Below are 21,790 nucleotides of genomic sequence, written 5' to 3'. Positions count from 1 at the left end.
CCTTGCCATTCTGCATGAGGACACAACCTAGGCCCTTCCCTGACACGTCACTATAGACCACAAAGTTGCCTGGGCTATCTAGTACTGCAAGTACCGGCACTATAACCAGTCAGTGCTTAAGTTCATTGAAACTTTACTCACATGCACTATCCCACGAGAACACCTTCCCTTTCCTTGTTAATTGTGTGAGGCTAGTGGCTATTTTGGAGAAATCCTGGATAAATCTTCTATAGTACCCAGCTAAGCCTAAGAAGCTCCTCACTTTGGTTGCCGAGGTAAGTCAGAGCCAATCTATAATTGCCTCGATTTTGGTTGGATCTACTGATATACCCTTTCCTGACACAACATGCCCCAAGAAGGTCACTTCCTGTCACCAAAATTCACATTTAGAAAACTTTGCATAAAGTCAATGTGCCTTTAGCCTTGACAACACTTGATGCAAGTGCGCTTCATGTTGCTCCTCGGTCTAGGAGTATATTAATATGTCATCAATGAATACTATGACAAATGTATCCAAGAAATCCTTAAACACCCTATTCATCATATCCATGAATGCTGTTGGGGCATTCGTCAATCCAAACAACATCACGGTAACCACATAATGACCAGATCAACACCTGAAAGTCGTCTTGGGGACATCGATCTTCTTTATCCTCAACTGATGGTTTTCCGATCACAGGTCAAGTTTTGAAAATACTGAAGCACCTTGCAATTGGTCGAATAGATCATCAATGCGAGGCAACGGGTATTTGTTTTTTATTGTTACTTTATTCAATTCTCTATAGTCAATGTACAATCTCAAGGCCCCATCCTTCTTATTGACAAAAAGCACTGGGGCTCCCCATGGCGATACACTTGGCCTGATAGAACCTCGATCTAAGAGATCCTGCAACTGCTCCTTTAGTTCCTTCAACTCGGCATGAGTCCTTCTGTAAGGTGCCTTGGAGATTGGAGCTGTACAAGGTTCCAGCTCGATTGCAAATTCCATGTCCCTAACTGGTGGTAACCCAGACAGTTCTTTTGGAAACACATCCTTAAACTCTTGTACTATAGGCACATTCATCGTACTACTAGTACCTTTCCTCGTGTCCATTACGCTGGCCAATAGGGCCCAAGCTCTGTGGCCAATTATCTTTCTTTCCTTTAGAGTAGAGATAATCCTCGGGGTGCTTCGAGATTCCACCCCCTTAAATTTAAAGCTCTGTTCATTAGGTGGCATAAAAATCACCTCTTTAGCCCTACAATCAATAATTGCATGGCTCTCAGCTAGCCAGTCCATGCCGAGGATCACGACGAAATCACTCATGTTAAGAACGATTAACACCACCTCTAGAGGTCGTTCTGCTATTACTATTTGACTTGCTTGCACCCTCTCATTAGCTACTAAAATCTCCCATGACGGTGTAGACACCGATAATCTGTATCCTAAAGGCTCTAGTCCTAACTGTGCACAACTTACAAAGGTAGTAGATATGAACGAGTGTGTGGATCCAGAGTCAAATAATACAAAAGCATGAAAGCCAAGTACTGGTAAGGTACCTGTCACCACAGTGTCCATGTCATCCGCCCTCTTCCTAATAGTTGCCCTAGCAGTATCGTGATTCTGCGCCATGCCCCCTCGGCTTCCTTGCCCTGACCCTGACACCCTGTTCTCCTCTTGACACCTTCGGTAAGGGCAATCAACCTTCTTATGATCACTCTTACCACAATGGAAACATGCGTTCGAACCTGCCTTGCACTCCCCTGTATGTCTGGTGCCACAAGTGGGGCAAGTAGGTCTCTCAAGTCGGAGGACATCACTTCTAACAGCCTGCTGCCTTTTTGTTGGAGGTGACCTATGCGATCTTCCTCTGTTCACGTCTCGTGATGTCCTATCAGAATGTTCGTTCCATTCCGCTTATCCAGGAGATTCCTCTGACCCCCAAATCTTTTGAGCATCTTTTGGAGTTGGGCGTCCATCATGGTAGCAGCATTTAGGGCGCCTGCATATGTAGTGGGTACTACTGCCGCCACTGTTCCCTGGATTTCCTCTCGAAGACCTGCAATAAATCTTCATATCCATTTTTCCTCCGTATCGACCTGCTCTGATAAAAATTAGGACAATCGGGTCAGTTCCAAGTCGTACTCCTCAACTATCCTATTTCCCTGCCTCAGGTTTAGGAAGGCGGCCTCATTCTGATACTGATTCACCAGTGGGTAGTACTTGTGGGAAAATGCCCTCTCCATTTCATGCCAACAGATTGATTCCTCATCTTCATCTTCACCCTTCAACGTTCTTTGAGCAGTTTTCCACTAAAAGTGTGCCTCGCCTTTGAGTATGTAGGAGGCATAATTGACTTTCTGATCCTCAGGACAATTCATATGCCCAGATATGGTCTCAATTGCTTTTACCCATGCTTCTGCCGCCATTGGGTCAATTTCCTTCCCTTCGAAGGTCAGAGGGTCATGCTTCCTAAAATCCCTGATGAATTTCTGCTCTCTAGTCATGCCAGCGTCATTCCCCCCTTGGTTGGCCCCAGCGGCCCATATGAGCACCTGAAGGGCCTCGTTGGAAATCAATACTAGGTGGGGCTCTTGTCTGCCCCTAAGTCTGTACTAGCGACACTTGCACGCGCTTAGGCGACTGAACCGGCAGCGTCTGTTCCAGAGCTGTAGCAGCTCGCCTACCTCTCCCTCACCCATTACTTCTAGTTATGGGTGCCATAATATCTACACCATCAACACGCAACTTACTAGGTGTTTATCTCAAGCCTTTAACCCTAACAGGTTCATGAATTAATGTCACATCATGAAATGTTAAACTATAATACGACTACAACTATGGGCTACTGCTTGTAACTTACTCTCTTGGTTACCAAATCGAGGAGGAACGTGGCTACGAGCCGAGCTGCAGTGGACCCAACTGACACTCTAGTTAGAGGAGGGTCTACAAGACCTAACAACTTAGGGCTCTGATACCAAACTGTAACGACCGCTCTCCGACGCATCGAAACACAAATTGGTACGTGGACTCTAGGGAAAAAAACCTTACAAAATTTCCATTTTATAAAATGGGATACACAAGATTAAAATTATAGGATAAGCATTTAAAATCCAAAATAGTTTCAAAACTTATCGGGATCCGCGGAGTCCCATCAAAAGAAATCAGTTAAAAAATAGCATAAGTTTTCCCAAAATAAACATCAAAATGACAATAAGACAACATGGACAAAAAGAACTCGATCTAAGGGTCTCCACTGCAGCCGCATGGCTCCGCACGTTCCTGTCACCGACATCGGTCTACTTAACACCTGAAGAAAAATAGAAACAACATGGGATGAGTATAAAAATACTTAGTAAGCAACCTACTTGTAGGCTCTTATCGGACTTAATCTTATTCACAGAATCTTTGGTTATGTGCTCGAATCTATCTCTAGTAAAGTCTACTCTAGTCTCAAAAGAAGACCCTATGGGTTCTCATTGATATGGATTTTATTCCATACCTTAACTATCTACTGAGCTCAAATCAGTGGATTCTCCCTAGTGGTGTCTGGCATCAACTACCTGTTCTTGAGAATCAGTAACTACCTGCCACTACGCCTCGTCAAGCTGGGTCAGTAAACTACCTGTCTTACACCCCTATCGGGTTTAGATCAGGAAAAGGCCATGGCTCTCCCCACTAGGCACCCCTGACGTGGTGCTATAGTAGTCTACTCACTATGGCCACCCATATCCACTATAGGTGACAACTAAAAGGCGATAACTCATAATCAATGAAATTGATAATTCACGTTATCTAGTACATAGCAAATGGTCCAACTCACAAATGGGCAATAATGGGCTATCCAAACCTCAAATCAATGAAAAACAATATATCAAGGCGCACATCATACTCATGATGCAAATCAAGAAATAACAATTTACCTTGACATGCTAGGAAGCATATGAACTCAAACACCTATCAGAGAATTTCAAATTTGTGCATGCGGAAGGTATATAACCCTAACTATAATCACGGTATAATCATTCACGTTATCGAAGTTCAACACACATGAAACTAATGTTAACCAACTCCTAAGTATGATACTAGATCGTTTGCCCATACTCCAAACCTACTCCTACAAGCATTTCTTAGAAACTTGCTCCATGCGGTTACTTACATGTTGTAGGCTTCCCGAGCTTGTTTCGGGTCTTCAACAAAATTTCAATTCCTTTAAAGATCTTCGATCTTTAGTTAGGTCCTACATTAAGAAAATATATCAAAACTATAGAAGTTGGGTAGAATTCGAGTCAAAACGATGCAAATCTGTGAGAATTAGGTCCTTGAACCTCGGGTCATGTTTACCTTCGAGTATGGTTTAGGTAGTGGGTTGGAGTCAGCTAGATGGGTCGGGTCGGGCCGATGTTGACTTTTAGCTCACTAGGCGGGTAGGGTCGATCGACGAGTCGGCGCGGTTTTGGTAGGGCGGCTTTGTACAGCAAGTCAATTTGGTCAACGGTCGGTTAAATCTAGCGATCAGCTCCTTCCTCCCCACGACTTTCCTTCACTTCTTCAGCTTCTTCGACACTCGCCAACGTTCCTTTTTCCCTCTTCTTCGACCCTTGATCGTCCGACTTTGTTTACAAGCAACAATAGTTCCATGCAAGCTTATGACCTCGTTGGTATTTTCTCCCATGGGTTTGCCTGGAGTCCAACAAAGCACTTGATGTTTTCCCTCTGATTTAAACATCTTGTTTCAAACCCCTTCCCTCACATTTATTGGTCACTTATCCACAGAAATTAAGAGAAATTTTTGGGCAGGTGGTAGACCTACCCTCTTTCTGTCAACCCTCCTTTTATGTCTTTTCATATTCTTTTGTCATTATATTTATTATTATTATTATTATTCTTTTCTTTTCTCTTTATCCAAAATGTTTGGATAGCTGAATTTTTCCTCATTTAATGCCAACTGTACAAGTTATTACACACCATGTGGAAGACTTGTGCAAACTCATCCTCAAGGAAAGGCATACGCGTCCACCAGTTGGGATGCCGGAAGGTCCGACATAGTGTACAGGTACACTATCAGTCCTGGGACATTATGCTTTTCACTATAATTGATTTAGGTTATAGGATTCATTATGTCTTATTTGTTAGACAAGCAGGGTTCGAACTAGAACCCTTATTGCATGTATTATTTGTTAGTACCACAGTAGTGTAGACCTAGTTGTTAAGGATAAAGTAAGAGATGAGAAAGTAATAATAATAGGATGAACCTTAAGTGTAAACCTGATATTTGTTAGTATGATGGACTTCGACATAATACAAGGGATGGATTGGTTAGCTGAAAATCATGCTAGTATAGACTGTCACAAGAAGGAAGTAGTATTCTCACCACCGTCCGAATCTAGTATTAAGTTCAAGGATACATGTGCTGGAGTTTCCCCAAAAGTAGTCTCAATGATGAAAGCTAAGAGGTTGTTCCAACAAGGGGGTTGGGTCATATTAGCAAGTGTTGTAGATGCAAGAGGAAAAGAAAAAACCTTAAACACAATACCCATAGTGAATGAATTTTTGGATGTCTTTCCGAAAGACCTACTAGGAAAACCCTCTCCCAAGCCATATATTTTGCTATAAAACTCGAGCTAGGAATTGGACCTATTTCTAAAGCCCCCTACCATATGGTGCTAGCAGAGTTAAAGGAACTCAATGCGCAATTACAAACTTGGTGGATAAGGCTTCATTTGCCCTAGCATATCTGATATGGAAAAATCACTACAAGGGGAGTAAGATTCGGATTACCTTGTTGATCGAATATCTCAAGGCAAGAACATTGTTTGAGATTCGAATCACTCCACAAGCAAGATCGATCATGTCTAGCTTGAATGATTCTTGTTGATCAAATATCTCAACGCAAGAACACTTGTTTGAGATTCGAATCACTCCACAAGCAAGATTGATTATGTCGAGCTTGAATGATTCTACATGCAACCTAAACTACATAGAATTGCAAATAAATTTAGTCATTGGTTAAAGAAAGCACAAATGCTTCTTTTACTATATTTTTCAAGTCTTCTTACAAATACAACATACATGGCTTTATATAGTCCCAAAATGAAACTATTAAAGGCATTCCAAGAGTTGTAACATTCATACTTAATGACCATAATTAATCATTATGTAATTGTAACCTAAAGTAACTAAAAAGTCTTAAAATACAATAACTCTAAATTACTCTAAATTGTAATCCACCCTAAATTTATAACATAAAACTTCATTCTTCTTCAACATGGCATGAATTGAAATATCTTTTGATAATTTCAACAGTATTTTCTTCACATTTTCATTGAAGTATATTGTATGATTGATGTCTCTTGGTTCATATCAGTATCTCTTTGGGGTGTGCTAGTGTTATTTTTTAAGAAGAAAGATGGCTCGATGCGTCTGTGCATTGATTATAGGGAACTGAATAAGAGAACAGTAAAGAATAAGTGTCCACTCCCTCATATAGAAGACTTGTTTGACCAACTCAGGGAAGCGACAATATTTTCCAAGATTGACCTTCGATTAGGGTACCACAAAATTAAGATCAAAGAAGAGGATATACCGAAGACATCATTCAGTATAAGGACAGTCAGTACAAGTTTGTATTGATGTCGTACGTTCTCACCAACACCCTAGCAGTATTCATGGAGTTAATGAACTGAGTACTCAAAAACAGATCAAGAACACCTCCGAAAAGTCCTAACCATTTTGGGAGAGAACAAGTTGTATGTCAAATTCTCCAAATGAGAATTTTGACTACGACAAGTCTCGTTATTGGACATGTGGTGTCAAAGTATGGAATCTTAGTAGACCCCACCAAGATTGAAGCTATCAATAAGTGGGATCGTTCGACTATAGTTATAGGCCCTAACTTGGTTTAGGTTCCAAACTTGCTCTAATCAATGTGAAATCTTGAACATATCTTTATTTTATTAGAAATAGGCCTTATAAGAAGTTGTTTGGAGGGTGTTTAAACCTTGAAATTCCTTAAAAGGTTCTAGGGGCATTTTGGTCATTTTATCTCCTAATTCTTTGTTTAACCTCTAAACATGTTCCAAGTTTTTAAAATTTACGATTTTCTCCATCATCATAATATAGGGCCTTCTACAAAGGTTCATAACATTTGGTGGTCATTTTAATCATGAACCGAAGGTAAGTTACCTTAAAGGCATTATGGTCATTTTACACCATTACTTGGTTTAGCTACGTAATCCTATCCAATGACCACCAAATTTAATATATAATTTTAAAATGTCACAACATGCTCAGCATTAAAAATTCATAGGTAGTTGGGTTCATTTTTGGGTTATTTTAATGTTACTCAAATCCCAAAAAAAATTTATCTGTTTAGTACTTTAACTAATGGTTCTTGGTGTTTTTGGTTCGGGGTGTTTTTCTTTCATATTTCCTTAACTTACCCTTATTTTAGGGTTCATACAGAAATCCAAGCGATTCTTACGCATATTCCTTAAGAAAAGTGCAAGACTACTTACCTCGTCGACATTCGGGATCTCTGTTCTCGAGCTTCTGGTATCCAAATTACTTCAAATTTTCTTTCACTGATTCCTTATTGTATCTAGTTTCTGGAACCATAATTCTTTTTTTATGAAAATTAGTCTGAAAGAGAATTAAAATTGAGAAAAATCGACGGAGGGTCACATTTTAGTTTGACATGGCTGGTTCAATTGAACCAACCACATCATTGTCTTCTTCCTCTGGACAGGAAGAAGACGCTCACTGCTCACGGTTGCCAATCTGATTTTTTGAAACGTGGCCTTGAAGTTAAAGGGTATTTTGGTAATTTGCCATTTTCGAATATTTTATTCTAATTTTTTTCAAAAAATTCTAAAATTCTTCATCCTTTTGTTGTAATTTTTTCCATCGTGAGCATATTGAAATTTCTTCTAGATAAGTAATTAGAAATCTAAAAGTCGTTAAAAATTGAAAAAATGACGGTGTGGTCCCTTACGGGTACGTTTTCTTTTTCAAAGGTCTTAAATCTTTAAGATTACTTAATACGGTATAGAAGTGACTTGCTTAGGACCCTTGTCCTTGCTTATATTCCTTAATTTCTTTCCAGGTATCCTTTGAGTCCTACATGGGCGGCTTAGATCCTATAAAGTTTATTACTTTTACTTCGGGGTGTTGCATTGTGAATATTTTATTGTTTATAGACTTATTAATAAAATGAAAATAATACATATCATATTTTTAATTCTAAAATTTCTAAATCTATTCAACTACTTTCATTTTCAAGAGTTTGCATATCTCATTTAGAAATTTTATTTTTCCCCAAATATTTTGAAGATATATTTAATAATTTACTAATTTTGTATTTCTTAAATGATATTTGATATAGCTAATTGTTGGCAATGATAGCGAGAGAAGGTTAGGCAGCAAAAAGGCATCTATCCTTATATTAAATCATTGATTAACATTATTCCAATGTCAAATCATGTGAAAATTAATTAGGAAAACAAAAATTAGCATTATTTTGTTTCTTTCTTTATCAATTTTAATTAATTAATCATGTCTTTATCACCCTTGGGAAGCATTGATGCATGAACCAACCAAGATTGCATCCAAAAAGTAAAGCAATTTGGTTAACTAGCAATAAATAAATAATAAATAAAAGTTTATCATAGGCACAATCACATTTTTTTAGTTATCAACTTGTACGAGCGAAAAATTTGAATATTTGATCTTTTTTTTTCGAGTTGATGCGTTGTAATTAGTTGAGTTATGCTCAAATTAGCATCACAGTCTCTTTTTTTAGTAGGTAGGAAGTAGAAGTCTGAGATTCGAATATTTAACTTCTTAGTAAGTTCATATATTATAATCAGTTGAACTATGCTCAAATTGACATCGCAATATGATTTTCTTTATTGTAAGCATATCTTTTTTAGATGATTAGCAAGTAAGAATGAGAGATTTAAACATTTGATTGGTTGGTCGAGTTCATATGTCGTAATCAGTTATCACAATTCTAGCTTCTTTATCATAGGCATCATAATCTCTTTTTTTAATTGATAGATAAGTAAAAGTTGGAGATTCAAATATTTAACCTCTTACTCGAGTTCATATATCATAATCGGTTGAGTATGCTCAAAATGACATCATAATCTATTTTTTAGTTGATTAGCAAGTAGAAGGGAGAGATTCAAACATCTAATCTCTTGATCAAGTTCAAATAGCATAGTTAGGTGAGCTATGATCAAATTGAAAAACGTCATCTATCTCTTTTTTTTAGTTGATAAGTAGAGATGAGAGATTCGAACATTTAATATCTTGATCGAGTTCATATGATGTAATTATTGAGTTATCCTCAAATTGACCTCATTATCTCGTACTTCATAATTTTCCTACTAAACGTCCTACATCAGATGCATGAATCGAGTCTATCGATAACGTTCGATCTTATAGAAATTGACACATTTGTAACTCCATCCATTGTATCTGTTTAGAATGTCACTAAGTTGGCAACTAACCATCAAAGAGGCTTGAAGAAATTATGAAAGGGAGTGATTCTATGTAACAAACCCAAATACTGATTTTTAGAAAATGACCTTGGAGTTGACATTTTTTATCTCTCTTTCCTCCCATCCTTCAATTTCTACCGTCATATATATAATATATATATATATATATATTTATTTATTTACTTTTTTTTTTTTTCAACTTTGAACCTATTTATTTCTTCAATGTGTTTAATTATAAATTACAAAGAAATGTAATTTTGTAAAGATGGATTGAAACTATACAACTTTAGTGAAGGAACCAAATTGACCGAGTTGATTCGGAGTTGTATGAAGAAAATTATGAAAATTTAAAAAGATAATAAAATAAAATAAAAAACAGATCAAAATCAAGAAATATACCGTATTGCAGGCGAACCCGCAATGAAAGATGGTGGAGACACGTGTCGACAGATGAACAGATAAATGTGGTTGGACGATGGGAGTACATGTGTCGAGGAGTGGATGGAGACGTGTTTGGCAAGTAGATGGTCCATGTGTCGCGGGCCACATCCATGGACTGACCTACGATTCGAATCCACGACCCGCTCCGCTACGACACGTATCCAACCCAAATGACCGACGCTACCCGAATCGCCCGGCCCGACCTAACTAGGAACTCCCATCCACATGCCTATGTGTTGCATAGGAAGCTCACCTTTCCTCCCCTTAGGCGAGACGTACGTGTATGTGGGGAGCTTCTAGATATTGTATAACACATGAACACACATGAATTCTTCCTTTCTTTACTCGTTCAACTTCTGTTTGTCTGTTTTTCAATTTGATTTTGATACTAACCATAATTTTGCTTAATTTAGTACTCCTACTCGAATTTTGGAGATCCTAACATGTTGAAAAATTAGTTCAGAAAGACACTCCTAATCTAAATAGTCACATAGACTTGAGGCAAGTAATACTTGTAGGGATCATTAGGACGTGCAAGCATGCGAGCATTCTTTACCTTAGATGGTTAGAAAATGCATGTTTAGGATTTTGAAATGGTACTTTGGGAAGTGTTATTGAAATTACCATTATGCCCTTAAATTCAGATTGTCAAGCGCAATATGGATGAGAAAACTATGTATGATGTAACTACCAAAATATCCCTACAATGAATATCCTTACAATGAGATTTGTGATTAAAGTTGTTTAATATGTTTTCCGCTAAGTTAGAAATGAGGATGTGCTATTGTGATGTGTGACAGAGGCAATTAATGAATGTTACATCTCTAATGAGCTAGAGGAGGAGGGCTATTGTGATGTGTGATGGATGCTATACATTTTTGGTGAGATTGTTTGCACGAATGTTTTAGTATATATTTTTTGTGCTTTAGGTGATCGATCGAAATATATCCCTAGTAAAGCATGTATAAATGAACTATGCTAAGATTAGGACACCAGCGCTAGAGAGATCTACATGTTAACGTAAGTCAAAATGCTTTCAGTAGTCCAAACACTTAGGATCGTTAGCATTGATAAGAGTTCTAGGCACAAAAGCACCTAGAGTTCAGACTAGCCTACGGGGTTAATCTCGAGCATCTTGGAGAGTAGAATAAACCACAGCGGGGCATCTTAACCACGAGGCCACAGTTAGTAATAAATAAATCTCTCAAATCAACTAATAGAAATAAAAGTTCAAACTTACTAGTTTTGAAACCTTAAAAAATGAGGGGGTATCCATAGAGGTGCCATCAAAAGACATTAAAAGGCTAATCCATCTGTGATGGCAAAGAGACCCTTCTCATAAGATTAATGACAACAATTATTCAAAACAAAACAAATGGCATTCATCCACATAATACCATACACCCACCATATGCCTCAATAATGCAAAAATCAATTGCCACTCAACAATTTTAAACACTATGGTTACTGGAGTTAAGTAACTTGTCTTCTTCGGTTGGGAGATTACTCGACGTAATTTGTATGTTCGTCTTCGAGTTCATCTTGTTCCACTCGTTTTCGACTCGGAAGAAAATCCACTGGAATCTTCGGAAGATCTCTAACGCCGTGATAGTGAACACCGTAAGGTAATTGTGGCGAAGATGAGCCGATAACTTATACGTCCATGTACACCGCAATATCAGATTACTTCCCAGCACCCAAATGTATACCTGTAGAAAACCATAGATTAGTATGATCCTTCCATTGCCTGTACCAAAAGATTTTTCATAATCACTTGCTGTTCATAATATCTAAAAACAAAATGCAAAAAATCGAACATAAGTCCACCATTAGCAGATATTGACCTCTTTGAGCTTTTCCTTTCAGATTTTCCCTTACGATTTCTAAAAGGCATCCACTAGGAGCTAATTTAGGGAATGATCATGGGTTTATAATCTAAGAACACACTCTCCATTGGTGTGAGGCCTTTTGGGGAAGCCCAAAGCAAAGCCATGAGAGCTTATGCTCAAAGTGGACAATTTCATACCATTGTGGTGAGTCGTGTTCGTCTAACATGGTATCAGAGCCAATTTTATCAGGATGTCCCTGATAAAATTGGCTCTGATACCATGTTAGATGCATCCATTAGGAAGAGGTTTCCACACCCTTATAAACCTCCCCAGTGATGTTGGATCTCACAATCCACCCCCCTTCAAGGTCCAACGTTGTCGCGGCACTCGTTCCCTTCTCCAATCGATGTGGGACCCCCAATCCACCCCCTTCAAGGACTAGCATCCTTGCTAGCACACCTTCTCAGTAGCACATCGTCCAGTATCTAGCTCTAATACCATTTGTAAACGTCCAAGCCCACCACTAATAAATATTGTCTCTTTGGGCTTTCCCTTTTGGGTTTCCTCTAAAAAAAAAATGTTGAAACGTGTCTGCTAGGGAGAGGTTTCCACACCCTTATAAAGAATGCTTCTCCTCCCCAACCGACATAGGATCTCACAAATTGTATGGGTGAAAAAAGAGTGTGCAGAGTACAGACAAAGAGGTTCGAAGAACTAGTGAAACAAACTATAAAAATACAACATCAAGGGACCAAATATGTGAACAGGGATACTGAAAAGAATGGTGTAAGGTACACGGTTCGTTGTAGAGAATTCATGGGTTCTATAATGACCTTTTCTTTCTAGTTTTAAAAATCTACCAAAGATCTCACATTCAAAGTCATTAAAAAGCCTAAAACTAGGAAACAAAGCTAGAAAGTAGACTGAAAAGACATCTGAATAATTCCTTAGCCAAGTGACCAACAATGAAGGTCATTAACATAGAGCTCCAAAGTCGAGAAATACCGAGTTTCCAAGTACGGGTTTATGCAGCCATTTATTATCATGTTAAATCAACAAGGATTTGATCTCATTAGAAAACCAACTCGATAGAATATTGTGGCTAACTTGTTGAAACAATTCAAGTCTATGAATCAAGAACATTACCCATTTCCGCCCATACAAGAGATGCGAGAAGAAGTGCGGTCGGTTGAACTTGAAAATCCGAGTGAAAGTGCTGTCATTGGATAAATAAAACCATATGTCAACAAATCATAAGACCACGCAAGCTACAATTTCTCCAGACACTTGAAGAAGTAAAACCTCATAAAATATGTACAAGATTTAGTTGACTCAACTTGACGGCACAATGAACTACTTCAATTAATTTATGCTCATGCAATCCTGCATCTACATGATTGTGCATTTTCAACATGGATTATAACAATGCAAAGTTTCCCCCATCCATCCTGACCATTTTCAACCAGACACCCAATGATAGGAGAAAAGCAAACACAGAACGAATACTTGCTCCATCAAAAATTATGTAAGACGAAAAACGAGGGAGGTGCTCGTCTTCCACCATTTTTGTACTCTTTGAATAAATACCATTATTTTTCTTTTCTGTTTTTCTGTAAGAAAAAACGAATAATATATATAAAACTAGCATACCTCAAGTCCCAATCTCGTTTGACATCCCAGTAAAATGAGTATGAAGAGTTTAGAACACTAGACAGCAGCCAAAGGGGCCGATAAAAGTTGGTCCATCTATCAGGGAAGACATGGTATTTAAGGGCAGAAAGAAAAATGACCGGTACTGCTGTTGAATATTTTAGAGCTGCAACGATGGCCAAATTAGAGTTACTATTATAGCATCAAGACAACAACAATTATAAAGCAAGGATTATAGATATAACATACAAACAGAATAAACACAAGATTATCCTTGAATTATTACAACAAAACAAAAGGGGAAAAAGCAGGGAAAATTTTTAGAGTTGTAACTGTTTATTAGGTGTCATCTGGAGAAATTAATGGGTCTCAAAAATTTTAGGTAGTGATGTCCCACGTTGGTTGGTTGTGGAGGAGAACAAAACACCTTTATAAGGGTGTGGAAACCTTCCCTTAGCAAACGCATTTCAAAGCCTTGAGGGGAAGCCCGAAAGTGAAAGTCCAAAGGACAATATCTGCTAGCGGTAGATCTGGATCGTTGCAAATGGTATCAGAGCCAGACACCGGACCATGTGCCAGCGAGGAGGTTGTTCCCCGAAGGGGGTAGACACGAGGCGATGTGCCAGTAAGGACGCTGGCCCCAAAGGGGGGTGAATTTGGCGGGGGTCCCACATCAATTAGAGGAAGGAAAGAGTGCCAGCGAGGATGCTGGGCCCAGGCCCTAAAAGGGGGTGGATTGTGATGTCCCACATTGGTTGGGGAGGAGAACAAAACACCCTTTACAAGGGTGTGGAAACATTCCCCTGGCAGACGCGTTTCAAAGCTTTGAGGGGAAGCCTGAAAGGGAAAGCTCAAAGAGGACAATATTTGATAGCGGTGGATCTGTTGTTATTTTAACAAAAAAAAAAACAAAATTGTTCATTAAAGATATGAAATGTTCAAAAGATACAAACTCCTAAAAGGGAGTGAAAGAAAAATGAAAAAACAAAATTAAGTAAATACAAATGCTTTCAATTCAAACAAATATCTTATAAAGAAAATCCAAGGGATAAAGAGAGAACACGAAAGAGAAACGTTGAACCGAGATGATTCAAACCAATCAATCCAATGAAATTGTTTATTTTCGACGATCCTTTGATTATGAAAGTAATCAAAGATTCTTTCAAGGTAAACAGAACCACAAAAAGCTTTTGTGATATGTTACACAGCTTACGCTCCTTCAAGGACTCCCTTTCACACGATTTTCCCGTAATCATTCTCTTCTTGATTTAGGTTGTTTCCTCACTCTTTCCCAGGGTTTTGCAAAAACTAATTAAGACTTTACCAATTTTGATAGAGACAGGGAACAAGAACCATTAGAACTCACCATTCAAAAGTGTTGTTTTTTCTCCTGTGTCCTTGTATTGTCGGAGACATTGGAACAAACGAAAAAGATAAGGCAAAACAAGAACCACGGGGATCGCAACAGAGTGACTTCCACAGACGGAATCAGCTTCGAACCATGCAATGGTGGCAACCTGAATAAGTTTAATAAATACAAACATATAAAGAAAAAGTGTCACTACTTGGAACATAATAGCATAATCTCTTAATCTTCCACCAGTTGGACAAGTGTAGGAATGTTATCAACAATTCAACAATTTGAAGAAAACAAAACAAAACTAAAAACTAAAAACTAAGAACTGATCAATGGAAAAGACGGTTGCAATCCACTAAATATAATGTAACGGCCTAAGCCCACCGCTAGCAGATATTGTCCTCTTTGGGCTTTCCCTTTCGGGCTTCCCTCAAGATTTTCAAAACACATCTGCTAGGGAGAGGTTTCCACATCCTTACAAAAAGTGTTTCGTTCTCCTCCCCAACCGATGTGGGATCTCACATATAATATTTAACCTTAAGACAAAAGAAGAAAACCAACCTGTCGGTGAATCATTCGACACACTGATCTTTCCAAATCAGAAAACACCTGCAGCCAAATCAGTGTTATAACCATGTCATGTAAGTATAACACAATAATACGTTTGTAAACAAAAACGATTCAGAAAACAGTTTCTAATTATGAATTCCCAAAAAGATGAAGCAGGAAATTATTAGGGCTAGTAAGTACGTTTGACATTTACACCTTACACTATGATAAATAGGTCTTAATACACAAGCGCAGAGAAATATTTTTGCATTAAGTCGCCTCTGTGGTACTACCACTATTATAAGCTGACAACGGATCTCGGAAATTCTTTATTAAAAGAGCAGCAGGATACAAACCTTTGACATTGACGTCAGTATATCAGCTACGAAAAAGTCAGCAAATGTAATTGCCTGCATTGAACAAATATTAACGAATTAACAGCCAGCCATAGCAGACTAAATCCAACAATTCATGTATTATAAGAGGAAAAAAACATTATGAAATCCACAAGGCTGAGCTGAAACTGAAAAACAACATTATGAAATCTTATAATGATCGAACGAAGTAAAGATGTGTGAATTCATTTCTTTATAACTGTCAATAATATTCATTTCGCCGAACAGCTGATTTTGGTTCAGTTCCTTTGTTTGGCTGTTTTTCTTTTCATTCCGCTTCATCTTCTTTCATAGTTGTCAATAAAATTTCGGTTTCTCATTGAAAAAAAAAAATGAAAGAAATACCAATCTGCATCAGAAATCAGCAATTCTGTGTGCCAAAAACATAACAACCCCAGACATACATACATGCATGTACATATAATATATACATAGAAAGAGAAAACATTCCATATTACAGTTGTAAGGTTGAAGGATCAAAATTTTCAATATATCCATAGGTTTTGCCACTAATATGTAGCCATGTGAAAATATTCTTATTCTAGTCCTTGACAATCATGAATACTAGTTAGTTGTTATGCACTATTGAATCATTTAAAATAAAACATAAGTAATATAACAATGTTTAAGATCATGGAACAATTTTAGACTAGAATACATGTGATAGTTAATTGAGCTTAAAATTATGGAAGATAAATCCATTTCAACAACACAAACATCTTGAACCGATGAAACATATTTTATTTGCGTAAAAATTTGTATACTGTCAGCTTTTCCTAACATTAAACACCAACTTTCATTTTTAACATACTTGATCAAAAAAACTTACCTGCAACGGGAAAACTATTCGCCAAAGAGTCCTTAATAAGAAATATCGAGATGACAAGTAAAATATTTCAAAAGGGAAAACCAAAATCATCACAACAGCGACATATAAGAGAACCTGCATGAAAGGTAAATAAACTTAATGTCATTTCATCTCCAGATAAGTAACCATAAAAAGATAGCAATATGAAATCTACACATAGTAAAGGCAAAAACAAGATACAAATGATAATCTAAAGTGTGCTAATGCCCCACTCTATGAAGAAGTATTCATGGGGCTAACCATGATGAATATTTACATGCAACAAGCACATTACCAGAAGAAGCTCAAATTCATCACAGACTAGGGAGACACAAAATGGCAACATTATGAAACCATATCAAAGTGAGTATCTTATCTAAGTTAGTATGTTAACCATGTCAAAGTGAAAACAAAATTATAATTATATATAACTTTGGCAAGCAACAAACCATCAAACAACAGAACTTGCAAAAGGCCAATTCTAACGTTTCCAAGGAAACAAAGAATTTAATTGCATTTCCAAAAAATTATAATATTCATTAATTACTAATAAAAGAGGGGGCGTCTATTACACTGGTTGTGATGCAGCTAGTGATACTTCCCCATGAGAATAAAGATAGAGATACGCTGTCATGCTCGTGGGGACAACAATAGTCATCCATGTGGCACACTGCAAAAGAAATTTAGTACACAGTGTATAAATAGCAGATTATAGTAGGGAAAATATATATAACTGCTTCGAGAATGATTTTGATTGGTCAAGAAAATGCATAATAAAGACTTTTTACCTTCCAAATTTCTCGGTGTGTAAGATGATTTTGATCAAGTTCAAATATTTTTGCATGATTAACATTCGATTGGGAAAAAACCCATAAGTTAATTCCCCAGAACCAAACCATCATAGTCTGCAGTGCCAAAACTAAACGGTCGGTAAGTATAAAGATAACGATGATAATAGTCAAAAACATAATTAAAAGGCATTTATAAAGGAGAAATTCACTCACCACCAAAAGAAGAGGATTATAATACAGAAATGCCTCGTAGAGAAATAGGTCTCGCAAGTCTACACTCATTCTCATAACAGAATCCCAGCCAATCTGTATTCCAACAATACCATGTCAGTGCATCAAATCAACTCATCTAATAGAACTATAAATGATCTAATAGAACTAACCTTGCAACAAAATAAACCCCATAAGATGAACAAGAAAACCTGGACATTAATCTGAATTAGTATTCTAAACAGAAAGGTATTGAAAATAACTAAAAGAGCAACAAAATAAGATCAAGGAAGGCACATTTCTTATTCAACGTTCAAACTTCTATGCTCATATTAACAAAATTTAATTCCCTTTTTTTAGCAATCTTTTTATTAAAAAGGACTATTATTGATACAAAACAATGTGTCTTCACCCTCGAATACTTTTCCCTTTTTCCTTCCCCTATCCATTGAAACTCTCCTCTCTACCTCTCTTCAATCTCTTAGAAAACTCTCTTTATTCTTCTAAAATTTTATATAAAAAATAATTTACTTAAATATATATATATTGGAAGTCCTGGGGGTTATTGAGCAGATCCCCAGATAATAGATTTTTTTTTTTTCTTTAATTTTTAATTTTTGAGCCCACAAATGTGATGGTCGGGTTGAAACCTTTCGAACTTAAGGAAGATAACAGGCACCTTAAGCACCAAACAATGGAGATGAATGTCCTATACACACTTGGTTATAACAGATTAGTCTGTGAAGGACTTGAAGAAAAACATAAATTTCTTCCTTAGCCACTCTTTAATGAATCATAGAATAGATTAGTAGAATTCACGAAAATATTGATCAATTTCTAAAAATGGATGACTTGGAAATTGGCACCATTATTCGAAACCAATTTGTTGTATCCCACTGCATCCAAGATCATAATCCAGACATGGTGGATATTTCTAACTATGGCATCTAAAACTAAGTTCTCTTCAAAAGGAGAAATTCTTATAAGAACATAGCATAAGAAGCTTAATGTAGAAATCTTTTTTGTTAGAAAAATAACATAAATATTATGCATAAATAAATGAGGCAGAAAAGGCTCAAACCTTGAATCTCCATAACAAAATAGGAGATGGAACTATGGCTGTAGGATTCATTGTTAATATGGTACTCTTCAAATCATCTGCCTCCCTTGAATGCAAGGGAGTTTCGTCCACACCATTTCCTGTCTCAGTACCAGACAAATATTCTGAAGAAAGAAAGTGTCACTGACAGATTAGACCCTACAAAAGAAATGACTGACAAGAATCGTAAAACAAACCGGAAGGAATTGAAAGAGGCATACCCAAATCAGATACTACAGGTCTGCTTCCAGACTTTCTTAAATGAGGACTATTGGCAGGAACTGCCACTGCATTTCCAAACATAGATTAAACGGAAAGTGTAGAAGTTATTTTCACCGCTAAATCTTTGTCAATAACCTGAAATTATGAACTTGCGCACATATATGAGAGATCCTAAGAAAGCAACGGATGAAATTTCTCCCTAACACCGGTGAGTTCTTGAACCATACACTTAAAAGGATGTTCGTGGGTTAGATTAGGTTTGATTGATTTTTTTATAACCTAGCCCAAACAATCTATATTTGCAGGTTCGGTTGGGTCGTTGGCTTTGTTTCCAATACACAAAAAAACTAGCAGAATATTACTTTGAGGGTTGACCCTCATTCACTTCAATTTTCACAAATTTAAAACTATAAACAAATATCTCGTACAAGTTAGAACTCCAACAATCATACAAAACCTGTTTGTTTCAAGTAATATAATCATAAACATCTTCCACCTTATATCAAAATAAGAGGTAATAAGACAAGATGATAGTGACAATACTATGCATAAACTGGATTACAGCACATAAAAATCTAAATGCACACAAATATAACTCAAAGAACTCAAGTATGGTTTTACCAATGTTTCTCTTTATGACGATCAAACTAACGACCCTACTTAGAGGACGGCCTCGAACATGAACTAATTACTGATCAGCAAAGAAAGCAAATACACCCTCTTTTTTCTTTGATTTTTAGTTTCAATTGAGTGAATAATGTCTTACATAATATCCATTACTCTCATTCCCTACTGTTTTTTTGTGTTTCAAACGTTACGAATCAATGATGTTACAAAGGCCTTACGCATATCCAAGCGAGTTTTGGTACAAGTGAAAAAAAAAAAAAAAATCAAACAAAAAACAGAGCACAAGCTAGAAATGCAGATTGGGGAAGCTTTGAAACGTGACTGATAGATATAGGAGGGAGTAAGCTCTTGCCTCTGAGACATGACTTAAGAAATTTAGCGTCTGAAGAAGAATGTCCAAAAGAACACAAGGAAAGAACTATGGGATTTGAAGAAGAAATGCCCCAGATTCGTGAGCTGGGGCATGAAATTGGGGCTCAGCGCAGAAGAGGAGGGCCGGCAGCAGATCTGAGGAACAAATTATCATTCTACTACAAGTCTTCCACAGATTACATAAACAGAGCTCTCAAAACACTTTCAAGAACTCACTCAATCCCAATTTTCCTCCTATCTAAGCACAACTAATCCATATGGTTGACTGATCTCGGATTGCACGGCGACTAGCAAAACTCAACCGAGGCATTATCTTCATCAAGATTAACAAAATTTAGAGGTAAAAACTAAATAAAGCCTTCGATCCAGCAATACCCATAACAAAATATGAAGAACTAAGCATCACAGATCTACACCCAACTCAAAAATTTAAGAAACCTCATCACGTACGACTTAAAAATTCACAAGCGAAGAGAAATTAAGAAAAACAGACTAATGGGGTTGGATCAGATCCGAAGAGACTTACGGCGAAAGATTCAATGGGTGCGACTGTTTCGATTTGAAGGAATTAAGTCGACAAAATGCAAGCCTTTTAGAATCCGCTGGATCGCCCCCCACCAAATCTGGCGCAAAGGGTTGGAGGCGATTAGCGACGTTCGTACTTCTTTCTTTTTTTTCTTTTTTTTTTCTCCTGTTTTATGGGCTTTGAGTAAGGATGAAGCAGAAGGGAAAACGTCGATTGCACTGAACAGAACGTCCTTCCAACAAATTATAAAGATTAAATTACTAAAAATACTTTTTTTTTTTTTTTTTTAATTCAAATATATATTATAAAAAAATAAAAATAAAAAACTATTAAAAAAATTTAATAGTAACATAAACTTTCAAAAAAAAATAATAATAAATAACCTTAAAACTTTTAAATTTTTATTACCCTTAAATTTTTTTATAAAATTCACACATTCAGGCATAACTGACACGGAGCCGTGCCGTGTATTATCATGGATGCTGGCACCCAAGAGTCTGAATTGTGAGATCTCACGTCAATTGAAGGCAGAACGAAACATTTTTTATAATGGTGTGGAAACTTCCCTCTAGCAAATATATTTTATTTCAATCCTAAAGGAGTGGATGAGCGTGGAAATCTCTCCCTAACAAATAGAGTATGAATTAGTGTTGATGGTGGAGGCTAGTATCCGCTAGCCGTAAGCTTTAGTAAGTAGATGAGTGTTGACTAGAGAGGCTGACGGTCAACCATATTTTCTAACCGCTTTGATAAAATTTAAGAGTATTTTTAATAATTCAATAAATAAATAACGGCTTTTGCAATTGCGATAGGGTTTTGACTTCCGGATAGCGTCCGTTTCTGAACTTCCTTTTTTATTTTTTTCCTAATCATTAATTTCTAAAGAAGGGAGGTAACAATTTTTGTCACAGAATTTATTACGGTAAGTTAATAAAATTAAAAGTTACCTTGAGAGTTGGTCAATTTAAATTTTTTTTTTTTTTTCAAATTTACCTATCTACCAGACAAAAATTTAAAATTTAGAAAATTTAAAATTTTCAATTTTATATGTTATTTAAAATTTTTAAAATAATTGATATATTTTATTTAATATTTAATTTTATATGTTATACTAGTCTAAGAAGGTCAATGTTTCAAAAATTTCCTCGAGTTTCAGCATGAATGTTAAGAAAGACGGTGAGGTCTATTGACTCACTAATGCCATAATTCACTAATGCCATAATGTTAAGAAAGACGGTGAAAGTTCTCTATTTACAATTATTTACAATATATGATTAGAGAATTATGGTAAATTACAAATAATAGGGAAAGAACAATAAAAATAAAGAATAATAAATGAATATAATATATTTGCCTTCAATGAAAAGGCAAATATGGTAAGCAGTAATAAAT

The 21,790-nt window shown here is 36.7% G+C and overlaps 2 protein-coding genes across 4 annotated transcripts; both read right to left on the bottom strand.

Annotated features, from left to right (window-relative positions):
- Positions 1 to 673: 673 nt before the first annotated feature.
- LOC111803748 lies at positions 674 to 2,487 on the bottom strand. Its single transcript, XM_023688283.1, has 4 exons — positions 2,392 to 2,487; positions 2,126 to 2,292; positions 1,920 to 2,084; positions 674 to 1,871 (listed from the first exon to the last, which is right to left on the bottom strand). The coding sequence occupies exons 1-4, from the start codon at positions 2,485 to 2,487 to the stop codon at positions 674 to 676; spliced, it is 1,626 nt and encodes a 541-aa protein (XP_023544051.1).
- An 8,652-nt stretch (positions 2,488 to 11,139) lies between these two features.
- LOC111803992 (SPX and EXS domain-containing protein 1-like) lies at positions 11,140 to 20,598 on the bottom strand. Of its 3 annotated transcripts, none has more exons than XM_023688623.1 (14): positions 20,399 to 20,598; positions 18,873 to 19,008; positions 18,634 to 18,776; positions 17,726 to 17,764; positions 17,556 to 17,648; positions 17,340 to 17,456; positions 17,126 to 17,221; positions 16,534 to 16,647; positions 15,666 to 15,719; positions 15,322 to 15,369; positions 14,770 to 14,920; positions 13,404 to 13,569; positions 12,900 to 12,969; positions 11,140 to 11,633 (listed from the first exon to the last, which is right to left on the bottom strand). In XM_023688623.1, the coding sequence occupies exons 2-14, from the start codon at positions 18,952 to 18,954 to the stop codon at positions 11,376 to 11,378; spliced, it is 1,431 nt and encodes a 476-aa protein (XP_023544391.1). In that variant the 5' UTR covers positions 18,955 to 19,008; positions 20,399 to 20,598; the 3' UTR covers positions 11,140 to 11,375. The 3 variants fall into 3 exon arrangements, with proteins under 3 accessions (XP_023544391.1, XP_023544392.1, XP_023544393.1); XM_023688624.1 differs by lacking the exon at positions 20,399 to 20,598 and adding an exon at positions 19,853 to 20,370; XM_023688625.1 differs by having other exon boundaries at positions 11,144 to 11,633; positions 18,873 to 18,938; positions 20,399 to 20,597.
- Positions 20,599 to 21,790: the final 1,192 nt, after the last annotated feature.

The sequence above is a fragment of the Cucurbita pepo genome, chromosome LG10 (genome assembly GCF_002806865.2).
Source record: "Cucurbita pepo subsp. pepo cultivar mu-cu-16 chromosome LG10, ASM280686v2, whole genome shotgun sequence".
Taxonomy (NCBI): domain Eukaryota; kingdom Viridiplantae; phylum Streptophyta; class Magnoliopsida; order Cucurbitales; family Cucurbitaceae; genus Cucurbita; species Cucurbita pepo.
Note: the sequence above shows the minus strand (reverse complement) of the source record. Positions and strands in the feature narration are given on the sequence as shown.